The sequence below is a fragment of the Miscanthus floridulus genome, chromosome 5 (genome assembly GCF_019320115.1).
Source record: "Miscanthus floridulus cultivar M001 chromosome 5, ASM1932011v1, whole genome shotgun sequence".
Taxonomy (NCBI): Eukaryota; Viridiplantae; Streptophyta; class Magnoliopsida; order Poales; family Poaceae; genus Miscanthus; species Miscanthus floridulus.
In genome coordinates this window covers 117,360,510-117,379,947 of record NC_089584.1, presented here as the reverse complement: position 1 = coordinate 117,379,947, position 19,438 = coordinate 117,360,510, and the positions used below count along the sequence as shown (strand labels likewise).

At 47.3% G+C, this 19,438-nt stretch overlaps 2 protein-coding genes and 1 pseudogene across 2 annotated transcripts; 2 read left to right on the top strand and 1 right to left on the bottom strand.

The window, feature by feature from the left end:
• The first annotated feature begins 243 nt into the window (after positions 1-243).
• Positions 244-4,199, top strand: LOC136453219 (carotenoid cleavage dioxygenase 8 homolog B, chloroplastic-like). Its single transcript, XM_066453806.1, has 4 exons — positions 244-595; positions 2,232-3,169; positions 3,330-3,622; positions 3,754-4,199. The coding sequence occupies exons 1-4, from the start codon at positions 272-274 to the stop codon at positions 3,906-3,908; spliced, it is 1,710 nt and encodes a 569-aa protein (XP_066309903.1). The 5' UTR covers positions 244-271; the 3' UTR covers positions 3,909-4,199.
• Positions 4,200-4,752: 553 nt separating this feature from the next.
• Positions 4,753-12,738, bottom strand: LOC136455200 (chaperone protein ClpB1-like; annotated as a pseudogene).
• An 892-nt stretch (positions 12,739-13,630) lies between these two features.
• On the top strand, positions 13,631-18,368 carry LOC136455199 (protein FAR1-RELATED SEQUENCE 5-like). The gene is made up of 7 exons (XM_066455329.1): positions 13,631-13,904; positions 14,652-15,147; positions 15,313-15,523; positions 16,089-16,295; positions 16,372-16,642; positions 16,737-17,255; positions 18,361-18,368. Exons 1-7 carry the CDS (start codon positions 13,631-13,633, stop codon positions 18,366-18,368), a joined length of 1,986 nt encoding a protein of 661 aa, XP_066311426.1.
• Positions 18,369-19,438: the final 1,070 nt, after the last annotated feature.

Here is a 19,438-nt window from a genome sequence, read left to right as displayed (position 1 = left end):
GGGAGCGCGTCATTTTGCTCATCGAATTTGCCCAGGCAAAGATTCCACCCCGTTGCCTCCTCCGGCGCGGCTACATATATGGCCTTGACCGGGGCACGAACTCGCTCGTCCCAAACCAAACCAAATCTTAGCCGTAGCAGTGCACACACCACACGTACTCTTGGCTAGCTAGCACCGTGCTCTATCTAGCGAGCGAGCTACTACTACTACCGGCCCTTTCCTTTCCTTGTTAGCTCCAAAAGCCCGCCTTGATACTGCAACCCTAGAGCTTATGGCTTCGTCGTTCTGCGTATTTGCAGCGATGTCTGGCGCCACCGGCAGGCCGTCGTCGGCCGGTGGCTCGGCGGTGCCGGGCCGTCTGTCCAGCACACAGGGGGGCAAGGGAAAGCGGGCCGTGGTGCAGCCTCTCGCGGCTAGCGTCGTGACGGAGACGCCGACGCCGGCCATAGCTCCGGCCCCGCCGGCTCGTCCCGTCGTCGACGCCCCGCGTCGCCGTGGGGGCCGCGGCACCTGCGAGCACGCGGCGTGGAAGAGCATCCGGCAGGAGAGGTGGGAGGGGGCGCTGGAGCTGGAGGGAGAGCTGCCGCTCTGGCTGGTGGGTACCACTACTATTCATTTGGCTGTGGTTTATTTGATCTCTGGCTTTTGTTTTCCGAAAGGGTTGATCGACATGACTTTTGTTCAAACTGAGTAGTTCTTTTGAGGATTCTTGAAGTGACCATAACCTCTCCCATTTTATAACATCTTTTGCCAGTGTTCTAAGCTAAGGTTAGCCATGCTTTTTCTTGGAGAATCTGAATCTTTTCCGTTACTTTGGTCCAACAAGACTACTCCGCTCCGTGTATCTACAAATCGACACTTTTTACAGAACACCTCTGATATATTTATACTGGCAAAGGTGGTAAGCATATCTTCCTCAACCAAAAAAGAAAGAAAAAAACAATTTATTAACAATAACATACGAAAGGGAGGGAGATGGCATAGCTCTACTTTTAGACCAGATCTATTGGTGAATAATAATAAAGTTTTTTTTTGAATTAACCTGACCATTTTCATCGTAGAAGCATCCCAATTAGCTAGTGCAGGAAACACCAAACATCTGTGCATAGGAATAAAGGTAAACTCAAGCACATATACGTAGCAAAGTATTCAGGGTATGTACATCTTTTTGAGCCAGCGATTAGAAACGTAATAATAACCTAGCAGGGCAGGAACAGTAATATTAGGGCAAACTGTCAGCTTTCATTGGATCAGCTGTTGGAGAAGCACTTGCCCATGTATTAGCTGTGATCTTATCGATGAACCCGAGGGCGACACACTGACTTACCCTACGCCGCAAGGCCTATATCGAAAAGGAGAGCGATGGCATTTTGGCACTCACGATGCTTGCGGGGAACAAAACATATATGCCAAGATTCTCTGTTGTTGTTTTACTCATGGCAGCGGCGACAATGGAGTCGCTGTCTTGTGATCATTGCTGTTTATATTTGTTTGCTCTCCCCAGTCCCCTGCTGCAACATATTTTGAGAAAAGGGCTGCCGCGCGCACGTAGCCACAAGCCCACAACCTTGTTGCAACATATGTGCGTGTGCTATTCTGAAAGTGACCTGCAGAAATGAAAGCCGGTGTACGTACTCGATCGCAATATAATACGGCTAGTTGCAGATCATAGTGGCCTGCTAGTCTTTATACTCACACTATATGATAGGCTGCAGTGGCGGATGCAGAATAGGATTGAAGGGGGGCTGGTATCTTCTACTTCCTCTCTCTCTCCATTTTTCTTTTTTCCTCCACCTCTTCTTCTCCCTCACCCTCCCCATATTTCCATTGATGCACCAGCTGTAGCCCCCCCCCAGTGACGGATGCAGAACAGGATTGAAGGGGCCTGGTATCTTCTTCTTCCTCCCTCTCTTCATTTTTCTTCTTTTCTCCACCTCTTCTTCTCCCTCACCCTCCCCATACCCATATTTTCCATTGATGCACGTAGCGCCCCCTCCCCCCCCCCCCAACCCCAACCCTGATAGGCTGTGTATATTGCACTAATAGTCGGTCTAATTGTTTAGCTAGTTTAACTATGTGAACGAACCTTTTTATGGATGATGAGCTCATGATGCGTGGATAACTTGTTGGTAAATTAAACATCGATCCATGGATTTTCTGCGCAGCCAATAATTGATCTATCGGCTAATATAATTGTAATCTGTGCATTAATTATTACCTGCTGTTTGCAGGATGGCACGTACCTGAGGAACGGCCCAGGCCTGTGGAACCTGGGCGACTACGGCTTCCGGCACCTGTTCGACGGCTACGCCACGCTGGTCCGCGTCTCGTTCCGCAACGGCCACGCGGTGGGCGCGCACCGGCAGATCGAGTCGGAGGCGTACAAGGCGGCGCGCGCGCACGGCAAGGTGTGCTACCGCGAGTTCTCGGAGGTGCCCAAGGCGGACAGCTTCCTCTCGTACGTGGGCCAGCTCGCCACCCTCTTCTCGGGCTCCTCGCTCACCGACAACTCCAACACGGGCGTCGTCAGGCTCGGCGACGGCCGCGTGCTGTGCCTGACGGAGACCATCAAGGGCTCCATCGTGGTGGACCCGGACACGCTCGACACCCTCGGCAAGTTCAAGTACACGGACAAGCTGGGCGGCCTCATCCACTCGGCGCACCCCATCGTGACGGACACCGAGTTCTGGACGCTGGTCCCGGACCTCATCCGCCCGGGCTACTCGGTGGTGCGGATGGACGCCGGGACCAACGAGCGGCGGTTCGTCGGCAGGGTGGACTGCCGCGGCGGGCCGGCGCCCGGGTGGGTGCACTCGTTCCCCATCACCGAGCACTACGTGGTCGTGCCGGAGATGCCGCTCCGGTACTGCGCCAGGAACCTCCTCCGCGCGGAGCCCACCCCGCTGTACAAGTTCGAGTGGCACCTCGAGTCCGGCAGCTACATGCACGTCATGTGCAAGGCCAGCGGCAGGGTCGTGGCCAGCGTGGAGGTGCCGCCGTACGTCACGTTCCACTTCATCAACGCGTACGAGGAGAAGGACGACGAGGGCCGCGTCACGGCGATCGTCGCCGACTGCTGCGAGCATAACGCCAACACCTCCATCCTCGACAAGCTCCGGCTTCAGAACCTCCGGTCTTCCACCGGCCAGGACGTCCTCCCCGACGCCAGGTACCATACCACCCTGCTCTGCTACTTCTACTACTACTTTTTTTTTTTTTTGAGGAAATGCTACTATGCTACTGCTACTACTACCAGTAACCAGTCAGTAGATTAGAGGAATGGCTGGTGTCTGAGTCTGACAGGCCGTGTTAATTGGGTGGGACGACAGGGTGGGCCGGTTCAGGATCCCGCTGGACGGGAGCCCGTTCGGCGAGCTGGAGTCGGCGCTGGACCCGGACGAGCACGGGCGCGGGATGGACATGTGCAGCATCAACCCGGCCCACATCGGCAAGAAGTACCGGTACGCCTACGCCTGCGGCGCCCAGCGGCCGTGCAACTTCCCCAACACCCTCACCAAGATCGATCTGGTGGAGAAGACGGCCAAGAACTGGTACGAGGAGGGTGCTGTGCCGTCAGAGCCCTTCTTCGTGCCGCGCCCCGGCGCCGTGGAGGAGGACGACGGTTAGTGTTTCAATCGCCGCCGGACGTGCTTTTTGACGCATCCACTGCATGCAAATGCAATGCGTCCCTGTATATGGCCTATGGGCGTGTCAGCTACTAGTTAACATGTTTGGAAAACTACACTTTGGCAGGCGTTGCGATTTCGATGGTGAGCGCCAAGGACGGATCGGCCTACGCGCTGGTGCTGGACGCCAAGACGTTCCAGGAGATCGCGCGGGCCAAGTTCCCGTACGAGATGCCCTACGGCTTGCACTGCTGCTGGGTGCCTAGGACCTCAGACGCGTAGCACTAGCAGATCGATCGACTCTGCTGCTCACATCTCCACAGCGCGTGCCGACTCGCCAGACATGCATGGGCATAATAACTACAGGAAGATGTCTGCTGGTTTCCTGGCCTTCGGCTGAATGGGAAAAGGTATACATCCATACACGTCGTAGTGATGTATAGGCAGATATATATACGTGATGCGCTACAGTGAATCAACGTGGTCTTCCCAGCTCAATGTGAGGCTGTAGAACTGTAGTAATTACACGCCTGTAATGTGTACATACATAGTGTTGTTGTTCATTATGTAGACATGTAGTATAGTGTTTTGTTCAAAAAAAAAACCTAGTGCAGTGATAATGTGATATTCCTTCGTCGAAATATACGGAGTACGTCATATTATATATTTCTGTTTTCCTGAGCTAGCACGAGCCGCCGGCGTGGATGCTTTGCATTTCTGGCTATTCGTTCATTCACTTAGTGGTAAACGATCTACTATAAAAAAACAACAATGTATTTACGGTAACTTTATCAACCTCATGATCTGCTAGCAAAAGTCTCTGATATATGTTGCATGTGGATCTTGTTAGTTGATCTCGGCCTATTGGGCCCTTGGATCTGCACTCTGATCGGGGGCGCCCAACCCTAATATGATTGGTGGACCCCTGTCGTACAGCACTATAAAGAGAGGTGGGGATCAGGGCTCTAACTACGAGGTTGACCGGAGCCACCGTGACCCACCAACAGCTAAACCTAACCTGATCTAAAGAGAGTGCTGCCAGCGACGGGAAGACCTACTGACTTCGCCGTCACCACCGGACCGCGGCACCTCGCGGCACCGTCGCCTCTGCATCGCCACCACTAAGCTAGACTCCACCATGCCGAGCTCCCACGACACCGGCGTCCACGCGGCTGCGGCGCAACTGCGCCAGGACAAAGTAGAGGAATCAATTTCTACATCTAAGTAAGATGTTTACCCCCTGATCTACGTTTCAGAGGTACTGTGTTTCTAACAATGGTACCAGAACAGGGTTAACAGTGTGTAGATCTAGTATGGGGTAAAAGAAAATGAAAAGAGACCGGGGGGTGGCGGGCGTCACTCAACTGTCGGTCGCCACCGCGCAGGGAAAGGTGCCGCACCGCCGTCTTCGCCGGCGCGCGGCAAGAAAAGAACATCGGTTTTTGAATCTAAAAGAGGGTCACCGAACCCTAACCCTAATAGGGTGAAGGGAAGAAGTAAGAAGAAAAAGGACTCGCTGGGGAAGATAAATAGTGACTCTAGTGAGTTGAACCCTAACCCTAACCCTAATCCCCAATCGGCAAAGAACAGAGAAGAAAATCCAGAACGAGAGAAGAAGGCCGAGAGGGGCGGCTACTCGTAGATAGCGTGTTGGGGTAGAAAAGAAGAACGATTTTAGAAAGCAGATGAACAGTGGTTCGGATTTGGCCGAACCCTAAGACCCAACCCTAGAGAGAGAAGCAAGGACGGACAACACGGGGGCCTACTTGGGGCTCACCTGCCGTGGTCACCACCGCCGGCGTTGCTCAAATGTCGCGCAGGAAGAACCACCCCGGCCGGGAGGTCACGCCACCACGCGGCCTACGCCTCGGGCTTCGGGGTCAAGGGCATCGCCACAAGGCCGCTCGATGGCGGCGAGCTCACCCTTGGGCGAGCTCGCACGTCGGCGAGGGGCCCCGCGGCGGCGCCATCACTTTTCCCCGGTAGTCACGGGCAGCCACCGCTGCTCCTCCGTCGATCGGCTATGATGCTGAGGAAGAGAAGGGGAAAGGGACGAGAAAGAAAGAGGAGGAAGGGGGGTCGGACTTGGTCCAGCAGCAGTCTTCCTCACCGGCGTCGGCGGCCACCGTGGCCGCCGCCGCTGACGCATGCGCGGCGCGAGAGAGAAGGAGAGGGCGGAAGAGAGCAAATGAACTAGGGTTACGGGAGGAGCCGGCGCCGAGCGGGTTTTGTTCGCCCGAGAACCATGCACAGCCGTCGGATCTGATCCAACGGCGACCAGAGAACGGGCCACCTTTCGGTCCAGGCGGGCGAGGGTGCGAGGCCGCTTTCCCGGCCCAGGCCTAGGTTGCGGCCTGGGCGCGGGGGAGTGCGCGGGAGAGCGCGCGAGCTGCCGTGGGCCGTGGGCCGCTTTGCCGGTTGGGCCGAAGACAGTAAAGGAAATGAGTCAGTTTTTTTCTTTTTCTTTTTCCAGTAAATGTTTATTTCCTGGAAAATGGATAAATGGCTTAAAGAAAATAAGAAAAGTGATTTTTCCTGTGGGTAAAATTCACTAAATTGAGATTATTTTTCCGCTGCTAAAGAAATTGTTTATTCTCCGGTTATTTTAAACCAACGTGATATTTAATTGGAGAAAAAGAGATTTTGACATGATTATGATGTTGTTATTTTCTGACCAACGTTGTTAATAACAATATCGTAATTTTAATGATTTTATGCATTATTTCTATTTCTGTCCAACAGTGATGTAGATTTAATGTATAAACAGTTGTATGTTTTAATTTTGACCAACGTTGGAATCAAGGCATGCAATTGTTGTTATTATTTATATTCTCACTCTATATGAATTGTGTTGCCAGGCAGATATAACTTGATGGGTTGTATCAAAGAGACCCCACTCTCAAAGGTGACAACTACACGGAGTGGAAGAAAAAGATTGACCTGACCTTCATCTTGGCTGAGGTGGACTGGGTAGTCACCTCACCGTGTCCCACTAAGCCTGTGGCACCGGTGAGGAAGACAAACGAGGCTGATGCCGCTTGGGCAACTAGAGAGAGGGATTATAAATCTCAAAAGATGTCCTATGACCTTGAGCATAGGAAGTTTGTCACTGCCAACAAGAAATGTTTGGCTTTGATAAAGAAAATGATTGAGCCTGCAATTGTGGGCTCAATCTCAGAGTGTGACACGGTCATCGAGTACCTCGATAGAATAAAGAGTCAGTTCACTGGCTCTTCAAAGACATATGCTACCCAACTGATAAAGCAGCTGGTGACAGAGAGGTACTCTGGAAATGGCAAATGTAACATAACATTTAATAATGCATGTGTTGGTCTTGCTATCTTATAAAATGAGCTTTATTTGTTATCACTACGTGATGATATGAATGTTGTATGCAATGATGGGAACGTTGCGTGCGACAATGAGAATGTATCATCGTCTACGGATGTAAACAGAAAACGAAAGAGAGTTCACGATGCGTCGTCGAAATTATGGCACTGTCGTTTAGGCCATATTTCGAGGGGTGAATAGAAAGACTAGTTAAGAATGATATTCTTCCTCCATTAGAGTTCTCAGATTTAGAATAATGCAGAGAATGCATAAAAGGAAAGTATATAAAAAAATTAAGAAAGATGTCAAACGAAGCGCAGGAATTTTATAGATTATTCACACAGACATTTGTGGTTTGTTTCTTGTAAAGAGTGTGGATGGTTATGATTCATTCATAACATTCAAATATGATTACTCCCGTTATGGCTACATTTATCCAATCAAAGAAAGAACAGAAGCATTGGATAAATTTAAGATACTTAAGGCAGAAGTTGAAAATCAATATAATTTAAAGATTAAGATAGTCAGGTCCGACCGTGGGGGGAGTACTATGGTTGGCATATCCCATATAGCCAAGTTCCTGAACCTTTTGCAAGGTTCTTATAGGAGAATGGCATAGTAGCCCAGTATTCTACACCGAGCGAACCTCAACAGAATGGAGTCGCTGAAAGACGCAATCGTACCATGATGGATATGGGGGCGCAGTATGATAAGGTACTCCACCTTACCATTGAGCCTGTGGATGGAGGCGTTAAAAACCACCATTCATATTCCCAATAGAGTACCAAGTAAGTCGGTGCCCAAAACACTGTATGAGTTGTGGACAGGAAGAGTACCCTCACTAAACCACTTATGTGTGTGGGGGGGTCCTGCTGAGGCTAAAGTATTTAACCCAAATATTGGGAAGCTAGATCCCAAAACAGTAAGTTACCATTTCATTGGCTACCCAGAAAAGACAAAAGGTTTTCGTTTCTACTGTCCAGACAGACATACAAAGTTTGTGGAAACGAGACACGTTGTCTTCCTAGAGGATGAAATGATGAGGGGAGCATGGTTGCTCGAGAAATTGACCTTGAAGAGAAGCGGGTGTATGCGCCCACTCTAATGATTCATGAGCCATTTTTCTTACTACCTGCTGTCGCTGCACCGACAGTGTAAGATACTGTGGTGCCAGCACTTGTTGTTATTTCACCTGTGGCAACAATGAATGACGATGAGGAACCTATTCTTCAGGATCCTGTAGAACCTATTGCCGCACATGTGGGGGAGCAACAACAACCTCAAACAGAAGATGTGCCAAATGTGGAGGCCCCTAGAAGGTCTCGAAGAGTTTGAAAATCAGCTATTCCTGCTGACTATGAAGTATACAACACTGAGGAATTTCAAATGGAGGATGATCCCACCTCATTTGAAGAAGCCATGAGAAGTGATCATTCATCAAAGTGGCTTGAGGCCATGGAAGATGAAATGAAATCTATGAATGCCAATAAAGTTTGGGACTTGGGAATAATTCCTAAAGGAGCCAAAACAGTAGGCTATAAATAGGTTTACAAAATAAAAGTTGACTCTCAAGGGAATATAGAGAGATATAAATCGCGACGTGTAGCAAAAGGCTTTACGCAAAGAGAAAGGATTGATTACAATGAGACCTTTTCTCCAGTCTCATGTAAGGATTTCTTTAGAATTATAATGGCATTAGTGGCACATTACGATTTAGAATTACACCAGATGGATGTAAAGACGACATTTCTCAACGGGGACTTGGAGGAAAATGTTTACATGGCACAACCGAAAGGTTTTGTCGTAGAAGGAAAAGAATGAATGGGATGCCGCCTAAAGAAATCCATTTATGGATTAAAACAAGCTTCAAGACAGTGGTACTTGAAGTTTGATCAGACAATAAGGAATTTTGAGTTTTAAAGAGAATGTTGAGGACAATTGTGTCTATGCAAAGTTTAAGAATGGGAAGTTTATCTTCCTTGTCCTGTATGTGGACGATATCTTACTTGCTAGTAGTGATGTCAGTCTACTACTCGAGACAAAGAAGTTTTTGTCCTCAAAATTTGATATGAAAGATCTTGGTGAAGCCTCGTTCGTTCTAGGGATCGAGATTCACCGAGATAGAAGTAAAGGTGTATTAGGACTGTCACAAAAGGCATACATAGAAAGGATTTTAAAGAAATTCAGTATGCACAAATGTAGTCCCTCACCTGCTCCTATAGTCAAGGGCGACAGATATGGGGATTTTCAATGCCCTAGGAACCAATATGAGATCGATCAAATGAAAGCGGTTCCATATGCTTTAACTGTCGGAAGCTTGCAATATGCTCAAGTATGTACGCGCCCTGACTTGGCATTTGTTACCAGGTTACTTGGTAGATTCCATAGCAATTCTAGAACAGAACACTGAAAATTAGTAAAGAAAGTCTTGCATTATTTGCAAAGAACGAAAGGCCTCATGATGACATATAGAAGATCAGATTCACTCCATATAGTGGGATATTTAGATTCTGATTATGCGGGAGATGATAGAAAATTCACGTCTGAATATGTATTCACTCTCGCAAGGGAAGTTATTTCATGGAAAAGCTCAAAACAAACCGTCACTACATCGTCCACAATGTATGCCGAGTTTGTAGCGTGTTATGAGACAACGGGGCAGGTAAACTGGCTAAAGAAGTTCATACCCGGTTTGAAGGTGGTTGACGACATCTATAGACCACTTAAGTTATACTGCGATAATAATCTGGCAGTACAGTATACTCACAACAATAAGTCAAGTGATGCTGCCAAACACATTAATATAAAGTATTATGTTGTGAAAGATAAAGTCCTGGATCATGTCATAAGTCTTGAGCATATAAGTACCGAAAAGATGCTCGCGGATCCGCTTACAAAAGGCTTACCACCCAACGTGTTCAGAGAATATGTAGCCGGCATGGGTTTAAGGGAAAGCCTATAATTCCTAGACAAAAGAAGGCCCAAAATTAAGTATCTATTTCAGAACAGAGTGGTGTGTTGTAGCTGTTAAATCTATCGGCAATTAACCGTGACGATGAAACATGCTCTATACGCTAATCTGTATTGGAATGAACAAAAGTAAATGATATGAAATTAAAAGATGGTAGGAGATCAAGAGGGAGATTGTTAGATTGATCTCTAATTCCAAGCTGGGTCCAACGGCCCAATTGGGCCTTTGATCAACGCCCTGATCGGGGGCGCCCAGCCCACTATGGCTGGAGGGCCCCTGTCATACTGCGCAATAAATAGAGGTGAGGGGCCGGCGGCTCTATGCATGAGGTTCGCCTGAGCCGAGCTCCCCACCGACAAACCCTAAACTTGATCTAGAGGGCGCGCAGCCAGTGACGAGAAGCCACCAGCCGCGCCGCCACCGGACTGCGTCACCGCGACCACTGCACTGCGCCGCCACCCGTCTTCCCCGACCGTCGCTGCCCTAGCGTAGACACCGACTCCACGGCGGACGCGAGCAGATCCTCCTCCACTGCGGTATCAGGTTTGACACATCTATCTTTTACCTCTCCCTTTCTCTCGTTCTACCTACTGTTACTGCACTAGTAGAAGTTTTAGAATTCATGATTCTATTCAACAGTAAGTACCGGCTAAATATATGCTCCTAGTGATCCTATAGGTATAACACCAATGTTTGAGGTCATGATAATCACAGTGTTCCTGAAATCAACCGTCCTGCCTTGACCGTCAGTCAGCCTTCCATCATCTAGAACCTGGAGCAAAGTGTTAAACACTGCCACGTGTGCCTTCTCAACCTCATCAAAGAGAATGACACTGTAGGGCCTCCTCCTCACTTGTTCGGTAAGTTGCCCTCCTTCCTCATGGCCAATATAGCTACAAAATTCACAAGCAAATACATCAGAATCAGAAGCTGTCAGCTGGTAATTCAAAGACAGAATGTGCAAGTAATACTCACCCAGGTGGTGCACCAATTAGTCGAGCAACTGAATGTTTCTCCATATATTCAGACATATCAAGGCGAACAAGCAACTTCTCATTATCAAACAGCTGCTCAGCAAGAGCCTTGGCAAGTTCAGTCTTGCCTACACCAGTCGGTCCAAGGAAGAGGAATGAGCCAGTAGGCTGATGTGGGCGCCCAAGACCAGCCCTGGACCTCAGAACCGCCTCTGCAATAGCATTGACGGCTTCATGCTGTCCAATGACACTTCGATGAAGCCTATCGGCCAGTCCAACCAGCCTCTCCTTGTCATTCTGTCCAAGCCTAGTCACTGGAATGCCAGTCCAGCGGCTCACCACCTGTGCACAACGACATCGTTTCAATACAGTACTGCACATACTTGAAGTGAAAGGCAATGCAACAAATTTTCGCCTCTAACAAACGTACCTCAGCTATCTGCTCTGGGCCAACAGTCTCAGTTAGCATCAAGTTCTCTCCAGTCTCACCCTCTAGCTTGGCAATGGCAGCATCAATCTCCTGGAGAGCACCATATCTGATGTCAGCCACACGAGCCAAATCCATCCGCCGCTCAGCCTCCTGGAGGCTGAACAGCATTTCTTCACGATGATGCTTCAGGTTCCTGATCTCATTTATCCTCTCTTTCTCCTTGCGGTACCTCATTTGCAGCGGCTGCAGTTTGTCCCTCAAATTGTCCAATTCTTTCCTCACCTGAAATGGGGTTCGTACATCGTCAGCCATTCAGAACTGAACAGAGCAAAGCGGGGGTGCTATACTGCTATACCACTAGAGAAACCGAGATCACCATGCCACCCACCTCAACTAGCCGAGCTTTGCTGGCCTTGTCCTTCTCCTTCTCGAGGGCGTGGAGCTCGACTTCGAGCTGAATCCTCTTCCTCTCAAGGTTGTCGATCTCCTCCGGCTGGCTGTCGAGCTGCACCCTCACATTTGCGCAGGCCTCGTCAACCAAATCGATAGCTTTGTCAGGCAGATGTGGACCTATATACAAAACAATAAACCACTAAATTTAATTCAGAAATACTATACAACGTACATATGTTTTATGAGGAAAAAACACAGATTTTTTTTCTCTTTTTTCACCGGTGATCACCGGCTCCGGCGAGCTCGCCCCTCAGGTCAGGGCGTGGACGCCACGCTACTGCAGCCTCGGGAGTCACTCGGCAGTGTCAGAACGGTTGCTCCGGAGTACAGGTCGTGTCGCACAGTGCTGCATCAGAACGGTTGCTCCGGAGTACAGGTCGTGTCGCACAGTGCTGCATCGGAACGGCTGCTTCGGAACGCGTTCCATAGAAAAAAAAATTATTTCTTATGATCTGTGGATCGGTGATCTTGTGATTTGTAATTGTCTGGAGACAGAAGAAGGCTGAAGGTAGAAAGAGGATGGAGGCTGTTGGATTTTAATTCTATGGTGCAAAAATATTCATGTGTTGAAACTGTATAAAACACATGGTTGTTGGGTAGATAGGGCAATACTTGCAACATGCTTCTAGCAAAATAAGAGTACAATATTTATTCCAATATATGATTCTTGGCAGTGGCAAAGCTAAAATAAATTGAAGAGGATATACCGTCTATCTCGTAAATGCATGGACTTGGACCATAGGATGGTACATCCATACATACATACATATATATAGGACAAGGCTAAAATGTACCTGGGTGCATTCTGTATAGCAAATGCACCTAACCGTGAGCGCGAGACGCGCGGAGCGCGGTGACCGACGAGCGCGAGCCGTACCGGCGCGGAGTCCGACCCGGTTGACCCGCGCGCCTGTATATCCCGAGACCCCGCGCGCCTGTACAGGCCCCGGGCATCGCCCCTCAGCCGCAGTCACAGCCCCTCTCCTGGGCCAAGCGCACGAGCTTCCAGTCGCGCGTCTCTGGTTGGATAGGCCAGTTGTGACTGCTCTAGATGGCTGGTTGCAGCACCGTTTATATACTAGTTGCAACTCATCCCTTCAACCGATTGCAACATCCGTCATACATAAAGTGATAGGCCAGTTGCATTATGGTTGGGTAGGCCAGTTGCGACTGTACTGGTCGGCTGGTTGCAGCGCCGTTTATATACCAGTTGCAACTTATCCCTTCAACCGATTGTAACTTCTGTCGTACATAAATTGCAACCTTGGTGGTAGACCAGTTGCATTCCGGTTGGGTAGGCCAGTTGCAACTGCCCTGGACGACTGGTTGCAGCTCCGTTTATATACCAGTTCCAACTCAGCCCGTCAGCTGATTGCATCTTCAGTCGTACACAAATTGCAACTCTGGTGCTAGACCAGTTGCGACTCGTGTGATAGACCAGTTGCATTCCGTGCAACGAGTGCACAGACCCTTCCTAACCCTAGGTCCACGCGCCAGGCACGCCCACAGGAGACCCTCTCTAACTCTGGTGGGTTAGTTGGGCCGGTTGCCCAGAAAAGCCACGCCGGTTGGCCTGGGGTGCATTCTGTGAAGCGGGTGCACCCGACATGCGAGCGCGAGCCACGAGACACGTGGCGAGCGCGAGACTTACCAGACTCCAGCTGTCTCGAGAGCCCCCTAAAAGGAAACCACCCTTTTCCTCTCCGGACTCCAAATTCAAATTGTGCCTCCAAATTTTCGCCACTTCCCTTGATTCGCCCCAGATAACAGAGCCACCGTCGCCGCCAAATCTCGCCCAATTACTTCCCTCGCCGCCGTCGTAGCTACCCCAAGTTGCACTGCGCCCATGGCCCCACCATCGCTACCCCGACTTGAATCGCCACTTCCAGCAGAGCAGATGGATCAGCAGCTGGCGATTGTTGTCGTGAGCGGTGGAGATCCGATCGCATCGTCTCCGGCGCCGGCTACATCTACGGCCACAACTCCTCCGGTTCCGCCGGCGAGCATGCCCATCGCGAGAGCGGACATCCCCCGCGGATCGGGTGATGCCTTGCATCACACGACTAATCTGACGCCACCCACATCGATTCCTCCTGGAGCATTAATCACTCCTGATCCTGGTCAGAGATTCCACCCGGTGAGCATCTCTTCTGATTGCAACTGTGATTTCCACCCCCGATTCCTCCTGGATCGCATGATTTTTGATTTGGCGGCGCTGTTATCTGTGATTAGAATAAACTGGTGTGCCTGAAAATGTTGCAACTTCGGATGTGTTGATTGCAACTTCATTTTAGAATTGCAACATTAGTTGTAGTATGATTGCAACTAATGGTTAGGGACTAATTGCAACTCTATCTGTGACGTACATGCATGCAACTAGTGGATGCACTGTGACTGCAATTCTATCTGTCATTACAATAAACTACTGTGCCTGATGTATGTTGCAACTTCAGATGTGTTGATTCCAACTTCACATGAGAATTGCAACATTAGTTGTACTTTGATTGCAACTACTGACTAAAAATAAATTGCAACTCTATCTGTGACGTACATGCATGTAACTACTGGTAATTGCAACTTCAGATGAGAATTGAAACATTATTTATAGTTTGATTGCAACTAGTGGTGTGATTGCAACTCTATCTGAGAGGGCAACTAGGGGTTGTACTGTGATTGCAACTAATGATGAGAATTGCAACATTATTTATCTATGATTGCAACATTTGGATTTTACACATGAAGGATTGCAACATGAGTTCTAGTTTGATTGCAACTAGATGTGATACTGTAATTGCAACTCTATCTGTTTTTTGGTTATGCACCAGAATTCATTTGTATTTAGCACCACGTATTTTCTTTTTTTGCAGGATCCAAACATACTAGATGTATTTATCCCAAGGGTGAGGCAGACATTCGAGACAAAAAAGAAGCCTACGAATTTTACTGTGATTATGCAAGATTGGCTGGGTTCAGTGTGAGGGTGAAGAGAACTAGCAAGGAGATTGTAGACTGGGTTTGCAACCGAGAGGGGTTTCTAAAAACAGATAAAGAGAATAACGAACCACAGATTGAAAAGACATCAAAGAGAGTCGGTTGCCCTGCATATGCTAAGGTAAAGCAAGATAAGAAAGCCAACCAATGGTACTTCGACCATGTTGAGGAAGCACACAACCACAAGTTGCACCCGTCGCCCAGGATGGTCAGGTACATGCATATTCACAAACAAAGGGACGCAGCGCTGGATGACCTATTTGCTATCATGGCAAGGAAAGGGGTAGCGCACCAGGCTGCGATGAATGTCATGTCCGAGCTATATGGTGGCCGTCAAAACTGGCCGTTCACAGAGAAAGATGTCAAAAACTTGTATGTCCCTGTGTGCTAAGTCCAGAAAAAAATTCCAAAAGAAAAAAAGTATGCTCATAGCTGCAAAAAAAATAATTTACTAATTTTTTTTTTATGTTCCAGGAATGCTGAGCAAGCAAGGGAGGAAAAAGATGCTGATCTGGAGAAACTTTTTTAGTTTTTTAGAGAATGCAAGATAAGCAACGAGTACTTTTACTTTGACGTGGATTTTGATCCGAAAACAAAGGTTCTCAGGAGCATATTCTGGAGCCACGCTAGTCAAAGAGCTGAATACAAGGACTTTGGTGATGTGATCACCTTTGACACAACCCACAAAACAAACAGAAAAAACATGCCGCTAGGCATGTTTGTGGGGGCCAATAACAACCTGAAGAATGTGAGTTTTGGGCAAGCTCTGCTTCAGGACGAAACAACTGAATCATTCAAATGGTTGTTTGAAACTTTCAAAAACTGCATGGGGGGCACCAGCCCTATGTGATCCTGACAGGTATAACTTTTACTCCAATTGCGCATATAATGTATTCCTGGTTTGCAAACTTGATAATTGAACAAATGCAATAAATTGGATTCTCCTGTTGCAAACTAGATGTTGTATGGATTGCAACCCTATTGTATTGCTGGTTCATTTTGGAAACTGTTGTTTGATAGATATGTTTGTATATATCTTTTTTTGTGCCTGCCATAGATGAGGATGCAGCAATGAGAGAAGCGATAAGGACAGTGTTCGACAAATCGCAACATAGAACTGCAGATGGCATATCACAAGGGCGTGGGAATACGAGCTCGACAAACTGTACATACAACACAAAGATAAAAACCTGAAGGAGAGACTGGAATCTCTAATAAATTATCCACTAGGGCCTACACAGTTTGAGGAGGAGTGGAACAAGCTAGTGTATGAGTGTGAGATAGCTGATAACCTAGCAATAAATGCACTCTAGGAAAAGAGGAAGAGCTGGATTGCAACATACTTCAAGGGGATGTACTGTGGTAGAATGACATCCACGCAGAGATTAGAAAGTCAGAATAGGGTACTGAAGGATGGTTATGTTAACAACACTATAACCCTGCACACATTTGCGAAGAGGGTGCTTGACTCGCTTCAGCACACAGACCACATGGATGCTGGTCAGACGAACTACTCACAGGTATGTTATTTTTAGAAAAATAACAAATCATTCCTGCTGCTGGTTGCAACTTGATCACAAAAAGAATTTTGTGCAGGCTGAGGTCGTCCAAGCTTGCAAATCAAGGTTTGATGAGCAGCTCAGCATGGTGTACACGAGAGCTGTGTACCAGGAATACAAAAGGGAATATGCTAACAACACAGCATTTCTCATAGAACATAATCCTGATCCAGAAGTCAGGAATGGTTATTTGGTGAGGCATGAGAAGGGCGCAGGGAGCTTCTGTTGGGCGCAACATGCATTTAAAGTGGTGGCTGACAAGGAAGCAGGAGTGTATGAATGCGAATGCAAGCAGTGGGAGCACACAGGTAAGCTGGTTGCAACCTTGATACCTATCCAGTTGCACATCAAATGTACCTAGGTGTTTCTGTGTATTAAACAAAATATACTGGAAAAATGCAGGGCTGTTCTACATGCACATCATAAGGGCATCCACCCACCTGCAGGTGCAGAGCATACCAAAAAAGTACATTTTCAAACGATACACGTGTGATGCAAGATCTCTGGTTCCATGGGACAGACATGATGTTGTGCAAGTTGGGCCACAAGGAGACACAGAGCAGTCACGGATGTCAAAAATGCTACCCAAGTTAATGAGGCTGGGCAGAGCAGGGAGCAAATCAGATCGAGCTTACGCTGAAACTATGAGACATCTAGATAGAATCACTCCTGGAATTGAGCTTCTCCAAGCCACAGAAGTTGATTCTTCTATGCATCCAACCAATTTGTTGCAAGCTGTTGATACAATCCAGAATGTTGATGCTGCTACATTGACGCTGGATTGTAGTGCAGCTGTTGTGGAGACAAATGAAAATCAGGCTGAGATCAACCTTGATCCAACCTCTGCAAACTTCCTTGCTAGTATATCACTGGCTGAGCCACCAGTGTCACGCACAAAAGGTAGAAAATCTGGCAAGGAAAGTCAGTGTGCTAAAAAGATAAAGGGGGCTAATAATCCTTATAGCACATACATGAGGAGTTATGGGAAAAAAGTGTGCCACACATGCAATGTTACTGGACACTACAGCACAACATGTCCGCTAAACCCAAATAGGAGCAGAGCAGCAGAGAACAGAAAAAAAAGAGGGCTGCCAAAACACAAGGTGGGACTCCGAGAAAGAGAGGTCGGCCTAAAACACAGAGGGAAAAGAATGAAGAACAAGAAGGGGACCATAGTGAGGATAGTGATGGCAACGACAATGAATCTGAATGAATCTCCACGTGTACTTAAAATCGTGTAGCTACATGTTCCCCCATAAATAATGTTATTATTTATTTTGTTTTCTTTCCAGTAACAAAAAAAAAGTTGCAACTGAATCTGAATGAATCTGCGTGTACTACAACCTACAAATTGCAACTCTAGTTGTCATACCAATTGTAAAACTCCAAGCCGTGACTATTATAATGTGTGCAAAAATGATGAGTTCAGATGTCCTCGGATTGCAACTTAGACCATCAGCCGATTACAACTTACGTCATAAAACAGTTGCATTCCGGTTGGGTAGGCCATTTGCAACTACCCTGGACCGCTGCTTGCAGCTCTGTTTATATACCAGTTGCAACTCAACCCTTGAACCGTTTGTATACCACTTGCGAATCGAGTGATATGACAGTTGCATTTCGGTTAGTTACGCCAGTTGCAAAACTGCTAGTTGCAAACCCATCAGCCGATTGCAACTTCTGTCGTGCGCAAACCGCAACCATGGTGGTGGCCAGTTGTGCCTACAGTGATAGCTGAATTAAAACTGCGATGGACGTCTAGTTGCACATGCGTTTGCATACCAGTTGCAACTCAAACAATCAGCCGATTGCAACTTTAATCATACACAAATTGCAACTCTACTGGTACTAGACATGACTCGTTTGATAGCTGAGATGGAATACGATTCGCTACGCCAGTTGAAAATGCCCTGGTACCAGACGTGGTTACATAGTTCCCTGCCCCCCAAAAGTGCACAGCACCAAAGTGTGTATACACAACGAGCTACATTAGAGCGCTAATATACACAACTAACATTCTGCACAGATTTCTAATAGTTTTTTAGCAACAACTATGATTCTGCACAACTTGACTTCCACCAGCCACATATGCACCATGTTAAAAACAAATGAACAGAAAATGTTCTACTGACTACTACCACTGTCCCATTCAATCCGTCGTCCCCCAACTCTAAATATATCAAGCGAGGCAGGAAGATCAACTTGATTGAGGGGATGGAATGTTAGGTAGCGCATCAACTCGCACCTATAAATCATCCCCTTGAACTACAAGACCAAACAAAAAAAGAATAGAGGAATTTGAAAAAGTTAGTACACATGTTAGGTAACAAAACAGGCTAAAAAAAGATGCAAAAATAAAAAACAGATAAAAAAGTGGTAGAAATGAAGCTCACCAGGTTGATTTCCTTAGTTAGCTTCTCCCCATCATAGTACTCCATGTACTTCCAGATAAAGAATATACAATCATTGAGGAGTGCCTGCTTAGTTACATTAATAAAATGCCTCTTCCATCTGTGGACTCGAGGAAGTTTCCGGTTCGAGACCTTCTGGAATGCAGCATCGATGATGGGGATCTTGGCAAAAACAGCCTCGTGGCGATCAAGTTTGTCGGTGCAGTTCAAGTAGTCGTTTGAATCAAGCACATCTATGCGCTGGTGCAACATGTTGAAGCAGTAGACAAAATAGTGAATTCCATCCCTGATTGGAACAAATATCTACAAAAAAATAACCAGAGTAATCATCCAATGAAACGCGCACACAACAACAAACAAAAAGTTTAAAAATGCCAGTTGCATAACTTGGTATACAATAATTGCTACTGGCAGTGATGCTGGATTGCTAGTGTATTGAACAAAAAAAGTAGAGTGTGTAGGAGACTGCTAACCAGTTTTGCTTTAGACAGATCATAGTGCTGCAGCTGAGATTCAAGAGTTCTCCACACTTCAATAAACTCAGCCGTCTCAGATAAATCATCATTCAAAATTCTTGGACACTCTGAAACAGCAAACTAAAAAAAAGAATGAAAAAATAATTTAAACGATCAGAGAGCATCGTTTTGCCAGAAAAAAATATAAAATATTATACGGATGGACGAAAACCAATGT